The 7,500-nt window shown below is 38.3% G+C and overlaps 1 protein-coding gene across 1 annotated transcript in view; it reads right to left on the reverse strand.

The window, feature by feature from the left end:
* Positions 1-215: 215 nt before the first annotated feature.
* LOC138042845 (uncharacterized) overlaps positions 216-7,500 on the reverse strand; it is a 15,564-nt gene continuing 8,279 nt past the window's right edge. Inside the window, exons 5-8 of the mRNA XM_068888879.1 lie at positions 5,482-5,733; positions 4,502-4,762; positions 2,698-3,219; positions 216-778 (exon numbers count right to left, since the gene is read on the reverse strand). Of these exons, the coding sequence (XP_068744980.1) occupies positions 402-778; positions 2,698-3,219; positions 4,502-4,762; positions 5,482-5,733 (1,412 nt within the window). The 3' untranslated portion in view covers positions 216-401. The remainder of the gene's footprint in view (positions 779-2,697; positions 3,220-4,501; positions 4,763-5,481; positions 5,734-7,500) is intronic.

Here is a 7,500-nt window from a genome sequence, read left to right on the forward strand (position 1 = left end):
TATGGTAGAGCGAGTACAGTGAAATCGCAGAATCATGGGTTCGAATCTCGTTCATTCAACCCCGGATTTTTTCATGCTTCTTTGCGGCAACTGCTCAAGTTGCTTCACTAGCTGCGATGATAACTTTCACGCAGAATTATTCTTGATAATCAAAACAACTAGGTGTTTCGACAGTAATTACCTAAGTAAAAAAAATAAATAACGAAACACCAATGCCATTACCACGTGCTTTCTACTTCGATAGCGTACAGGCTAAACAAAGATTTATAAAAGTAGCAGGGGTTTTTACATGTTACCAAACATCTACGAGGTAGCCTTGGTTTAACTTGGTATGACTGAGTTCTCAGTACTTTGTGTCAAAGGACCCGATAGCAGTGTCTGTGCACCGAAAAGATTTTCTGTCAAAGCGAAGGCTCTTTACGAATGAATCTTGGAAGTGAAGACAAGCTGTTATTAATACTTACATTATACTCGAATTCGTGAAGGGACCTCTTTAATTCCCTCATCATTGAAACCAGATCTAGGGTTTGCCAACGTTTGTTTAGGATATTTATGAACGCGCTCTTACGATAATTACTTTGTTCAAAGTTTAAAGTCCGCGGATCGACATTAACTTGAAGAGTTTCCGAAAGTGTCTGTGGTAATGTAAGACGCTCCTGACGAAAGACTAACTTTGTCTTGTTTGGTATTCTGCCATTCAGCTCCTCCACCACGGCAACCTTCTCCATCAAGAACGGGAGGGAACAGAAATTGAATACGGCAAAAAACGAAAACTCATCTGTAGATGAAATAAACAACAACAACAACAACTCAAAGATTGAAGGTCAATTAAAAGGGAGAAGGAATTAATGCGACGATTCTGTCTGTGCCAGCTTTGAACGACCTAATTACCATACAACTTGTCAAAGAATTTATCTATGAAAAATGAAGTGGTGCAGAGTTAACCAGTGAATTTAAAGTTTTCGTGCCGACCAAATTTTGTGAGGAATTTCCAGTATAACCCTATTTGTCTAAAAAGAGGAATCGGCTGAGGTCAAATCAAGACGTAATTTTTACATACTTCGTTTGTCGGGAATATACTTAATGTTTCATCATTATGTTGATGTTATGTAAATAGTGTGAAATAAATTAACCATGAACCATGAGTCATCATTGGAGTCATCGTTGGAGTCTATGTGATAGATACAATATTTACCAGGGATCGATCTGCATGAGTTTTTACACAAACATCGCTCCACCCGTGAAATGAAAGATGATTATGTAACCTCGTAGATTAAATGGTATTCGGCCTATACCCAAGAGTGAATTAGATAAGAGTGTTGTTATGGCATGGGTGGGCTACCCAACAAAGTCACAAATGAGTCTATTTTTAGAATACCCAACCCCGCGAAAATCAGTTGTTATGTCCCCGAAAAAGACATGGCAGTAGCAGTCACGCGTGACATGTCTTCTTCTGATTGGTTAAAATTGGCGTCCCTTTGTTTGTTTCGCGCGCAAAGTGTATCTAAAAATAGATTCATTTGTGACTGTGCCGAAGGCAAGACCGCAAAGTGATAGATCGACACTCTTATCTCATTCACTCTAGGCTCGATTACCAGCCGATGTTTCGGGAAATGAGCCAGCGCTCACTCCCGAAATCACGGCTGGACGCGTGAGGTGAGCCGTTGTTAATCTCCACCAATCAGAAACTCACCTGCACAAATCGGTCTAGCATAATTATATTTTTTGGCTGCGAAGGTATTCTTTGACCTGGCCGGTTCGAGGTTTACAGTGCCTTTTGTAAGGTTGGAAACTTCCAAGATTTCGACAACGAAAAGTGTTCGAGAAGCTGGAGAAAGGGGAATGTGTCGTTTTCTACCGCCTGAGTTCGGAAACTTCCCTGATTTTCCAATTGGCGCCAAGGTCAAAGTACGGCTTTCAAATCCATTGCTATTGCAAGTTCTCCTCAGACTTTGCTGATGTATGAGCAAGTTAAATTCCTCAAGGTCAATTGAAATTACTGCTGAGTTTATTGGTGGCAAAAACGAGGGGGCCGATGAGGTCGACCGAGAGCTGAAGCGGCTGAAGATTTTGTTGATGATTCGCCGGTTGAATTCAAACTCACATTGATCATTTAACCACAAACTCGAGCTCGTATCATCTGGAAGCTTCGCACAGTCGTTTTAGGCATTGTTATGTAATTGTCGTTTTGTTAAATCAGTGTTTTGGGATGTCTAATGCTATTTCCCCGCAAATATTAACTTCGCATAAATTATATTTGAATTTATGTCACAGACACAACTTATCGCTGACGCGTCCAGCCGTTTCTTCTCGGGGAGGATACCTGAACTTGAGTGAGCGACGGATATCGAGCCTACATTCACTCTTGCTATAACTTAATTACAGAGTGGTCACTGTAATTTACATACAAAATACTAACTAACGCTAACATGATGAAATGGTATATGAAATGGATCATATATGAACTGCGGATATGAAATCAAGTGAAGCTATGATCTTCGCAGTTATTAACGCAATTTTTACAATTGGGTAGAGAAGCCTGAAAAATTCAGGACTATATCGGAATGTACAGTACATGAGTTACATGCAAATTATTAAACACTGTGTTCAGTTATGTTGGCTGTCACCCTTATGAATTAAAAATAAATTTTTACAAATAAATTGTGAAAGTCAGCTCTCAACTTCGTGAACACTAACCTTGACAAATACTCCAGGGAAACAACGTTTCTTCTGTCGTCTGGTATATTCGTGAAAACGGACTACACCGGATGATGGTCACTTTGCTTCCATTGTCAAGATCTTTAAAGAACTTCGCGACCTGTATTACACAAGCATCACCTTCATTTTCGGTGAAAATTAAAACAGCTGCCTTACTATGGTAACTTGTTGGACGGTTTTCAGGATTCCTCAATTTACTAATCTCATCCAAGGTAAGAGCGAGGTACAGTGATCTAACTGAGCGTTGTCTGCTCATGGGTTGGTTCAGGAAATCCACCAGGTCATAAAGCTGTAACGCCTCGACAACATCTATCAGCATCTTTATTGGAGTGTCCGGAAAATAATCCAACATGATCGAGATCAAACGCCCGCCGAAAAATCCATGAAAGCCAAATGATCTTAAAATCGCTTCACAAGCTGGTAAGTCGCCTCTAACTCTTTCGCGAAATTCCATCTTGTCTTTTTCTGTCAGATCTTTGAAGTACAAACTTGGGGTGATCTCTAACAAAAAAAATTGCAACAGTTATTTTAAACTACTGAGCTTTAACCCAGGCATCAGATGGAAATTAGTTGCTTCAATCGTTACGTCTAAGAAAGTGCAATCCAGATTTTGATTAGCCTACGTCGCGGACGCAATCTAACACCGGTTAGTAACGTCTGCGAAGCAGCGGCGAGATCTGCTTGTGGCCAACGGACTCGACGAACAAGCGGAAATGCATTTCAAATTTAATTTTAACCTAATTGGCTATTACCCAGTCTTGTGCGCCAATTTATGGCGAATCGAACAATTGTTTTTTTAAACAGACCAATAATAGCGCGTCATCAAATCCTGGTACGCTGCTGAGGGGCCCAGAACGAGAATCTCGACACTGCTTCGCAGACGTTACTCACCAGTGTTAGATTACGTCCGCAACGCAGGCTAGATTTTGACTCAAATCCCCTTTGATTTGTCAAATCAATCATCAGGTTTGTAGGACCAAAAAGAAGACACGCAAGGCAAAATTGCGAAAAAACCATAAGGGCAAACGCCGATGGATTCTTACCATTATTAGCCATTAAAAAAAAAAAAAAACTTAAAAAGTTGAACATTTTTCTTTCTTTCCCCCTTATACCTTTGTATTTTTCCCCCAAAGGAATCGCTTTGACACCTCCTTATATGTGAATTTAAGGACACAATAATTGCTAAAATAGACCGTTTGAAATCTCAATTTCGAGGCTGGGATAGATATGGGAGATATATTGTTCGCGCAAAAATTCTTTTCCTTTCCAAAATGACAACGTCAAAGAAAAATTTAAGTGAAACCTAAGACAACACGACTAACCATTTTTTTTTTTTAAATGCATGAAAGGAAAAAGCCATTACTAAAGTACCTGTCACGACGAAAAGCTGCATTGTAATTACTGAAAAGGAAAACCCGCATGCATGATCATTTTCAAAGAGAGGAGCTAATTGTGAGGTTTCCGTGTTCATTCTGCACGTTAGGATTTGACATAGTAACACCGGAAACATTATGCGATTAGGTGAAGTCACAGTTGTGTTCAATCCTTACCTCTAAAATTAGCAGAAATGAAAAAAAGAGATATAACCTCTGAAGCTCTTTAGCTTTAGTAACGGATTTTTTTTCTGGATTGTAGCGTTTGACATCCCTGATTGTTTGACAAGAACTGCGAATTTAACTTTCGCATGCATTATTCTAAGCGGAAAACACTTCAAGTTGCGGTCACATAGCCCTTAACGGTTTAGATACGATGGGTTGGCTTAAAAATTGAACGACAAATTTACCTGGTATGTCTTCCGTTTGATGTTCAGATGGAGCTTCATGTGTTTTGATCCCACTGTCGCTTGTCTCTGTTGTGATGCTGCGCGCTTCATGAATATTCTCTAAATACTGGCGAACAAATTCATGCTTATCGCGTTCTAGAAATCGATGTTGTTCCACCTCTCTATTTTCCATCTCCTCTTTAGAATTAACGTACAGATTGGAATCGGAGTTTCTTCTGCGCCTCTTTCTCGGTCTTCTCTCGATGTCTTCAGTCCCTAATGCTTCGTAACAACAAAAAAATCGAAAAGTTAAAAGGGATTCTGCCAACAGTGGACGTAAAAAAAAATTAACAGAAGGCCTGTATATTGATTTGAAGTTAAACGGAACGAACTCTTAGACTAGCTTTAAGGTATAATAAACCCGGGACCGTAATTAAGTTTTACATGCTTTGCCCAGAGTTGTTCGAAAATGTTATGTTTTTTAATTAAACATTGCTCTACACTCTTTTTAAAAATAACCTTTGTTATAAAAAGGTTTTGGCTGCGATTAACTAAATTTTACGAACATACTAAGAATATATCAGTTAAGAACGTCTTTATTTTTCGCATTTGTTTTTATCAATAATAAAAATAAATAAATAAATAAATAAATAAGCAGTAAAAAGGTGTAAAACTGTAGTCTAACAGGACAATTAAATTTACTCAAATACTTAGGGCCATTTTATTACAGTAACAACGTGGTTTTCTTACTTCATGATACACTGAAGAACAAATCAGTTTGTATTCGACCGGCATACCCAGGACCTCGTTAACATTTCATGATTAGCTCCTGTCATAAATCACAATTTCTTTTTCTTGTTCGAGTCGCAAAAACAAACTATATATATATATATATAAGAACTGTTGGCATTAGCTAAAAAATTATAAATTCTTACAAACAAATGAGAGTATTCCAAACGTTTTTTCCATAAAGGATAAAAATGGGTATGCCGGTTTCTTACATTTGATGGGTCTTTTGGACGGAGACGCCAGCTCTGAACCAGCAATGCTTCTTGCTTCCTCTATCTGCCGCTTAAGTCTTTTGATTTCTTCTTCCAAACGATGTATTTTTTCTTGATAAAACTTGGCCTCTTGCAGTCTAAGGTTCTCATAAAACAACGTTTGGTCATTTTCTTCTGACTTGACATGTACGACAGATTCAGAATTCCGTCTCGGTCTTTTTATTAGTGCAGCTGGATCGTTCTTGCTGAGTGCTGTGTTACAAAAATAGTTCCAATCAAAATTGAACGAGACAAATCTGTAGACAATTATCATGAGTCGCTTTCTAAGGTGGAAAAGGAAACAAGAAAAGGAACTTCATTTAAGTGCCTAATTTTCTAGCGATCAGGAGCACTAATTGAGGACACTGTAAACTTAAATCAACAAATTAACGCAAACCAAGCCAAATGTTGGAAGAGAAAAAACAAACTAAACACACGTATAACGCCGATTCTGGGAATCAAATCCGGCTTCATTGGTGAGAGGCGAGTGCTCTCATCACTACGCCAGCCCTGAATCTACCCATGATAATCGTTTTGGAAGGAAGCTCTCGTGCTATTTTCCAGTATTGCAAAAGAATAGCTTGAGGTTAGTTCAGCATGAAAAGGTATCGTACAATAAAGGTCTTTCCTTTAGACCAACTGAAGACTAACTCACGATAGTTGTATATTAAATATTTGACTGATCAATTTTGATTGTCCGTTACTTGGTACGAGTACACTACGATATGATGCAATGAGTGGCACTACAACACAATACGACGGAATAATGAATTTGCACAAAGAAATATTAATATGACTAAAATATTTAAAATAAACAGAACAAATTTACTGAAACTATAAATAACCTTATCAATTCCTAAAATCAGCTATAACTTAATTAAATTAAATAAAGACTGCAGTGATTTTAAGATTTTAGCCGAGTTTTCTAACTTTTTCCACAGGGTCACTGTTCTATGATAGAATATTGTTTGTTTAGCACTCCTTTGAAAAGACGGATATAGGTGGTTCGCACGTTACCACGTTATGGCAGGTTATGTGTGTAAAAACAATGCTGATGTATGAATGTACGTTACGGCATGGGGGCAATGTTGGAAAGCTCAGATAATAGATATTTCTCTAACTTCCTTTGTGTAAATATTTTTATGAGTTCCTTTTCAGTCGTGACTCGTTGTCTTGCGGCGCTGCACTCAGGCTGCTTCAGTTCTCTGTATTCACGAATTCTACACTCGAAAACTTGAAATCCATCCATCCGATCATGAAAAATCACAACTCAAAAGGCATTGCTCCTTTCGTCAAGTGACTTCTTCCAGCCACTTATAAATTATGTTCATTTAGCCTTATAATTCAATTTATAACACTTTGTTAGTCTTCCAACATTTGCACAACTGGCCATTGTTATCTGTGTCTCTAGAGTTCAGAGACAAACCTATTTAACAGTGTTCTTAGTTTGACGCTTGCTCATCAGTATCATTTCATGTTATGAAATAAGTGCTGGGATACTTGGGGGCTAATCTTAACACACATTTAAGGGCTGATTTACACGGTACAATTTTTGACGCATGCAACAAGCTTACGACAGACCTACAAGTCGTTTACGATTGTCGTGTGAGTCAGACAAAATGTCGTTGCATTTTAAAACATGTTTGAAACGCTGGGACAATTGTACTGAGAGTAGTATAGGGGGGATGACTAGACGAAATCATTCAAAATGGCGGCCGGTGGAAAACTCTACCCAAACCGTTTTTTTTAATGAATTTATTGCTTTTATGAGTTTTCATACAGCTTACCTTTGTTTGTGTGTAGTTGGAAGAAGCAGAATTTTTGCTGGCTGAGGAGCAGTTTGGGGGTGGACAGAGATTATGGAGCTCTGACAAGCATTATACTCTCAGTCAAGTGGCCTCAAGAAACGTTCTAAAATTAATACCACCGCTACAGACTATATGCTTTCTTTAAACCCACAATCCGAAGAACAACCGTTAT

Source organism: Montipora capricornis, chromosome 3, assembly GCF_036669925.1.
Source record: "Montipora capricornis isolate CH-2021 chromosome 3, ASM3666992v2, whole genome shotgun sequence".
Lineage (NCBI taxonomy): Eukaryota > Metazoa > Cnidaria > Anthozoa > Scleractinia > Acroporidae > Montipora > Montipora capricornis.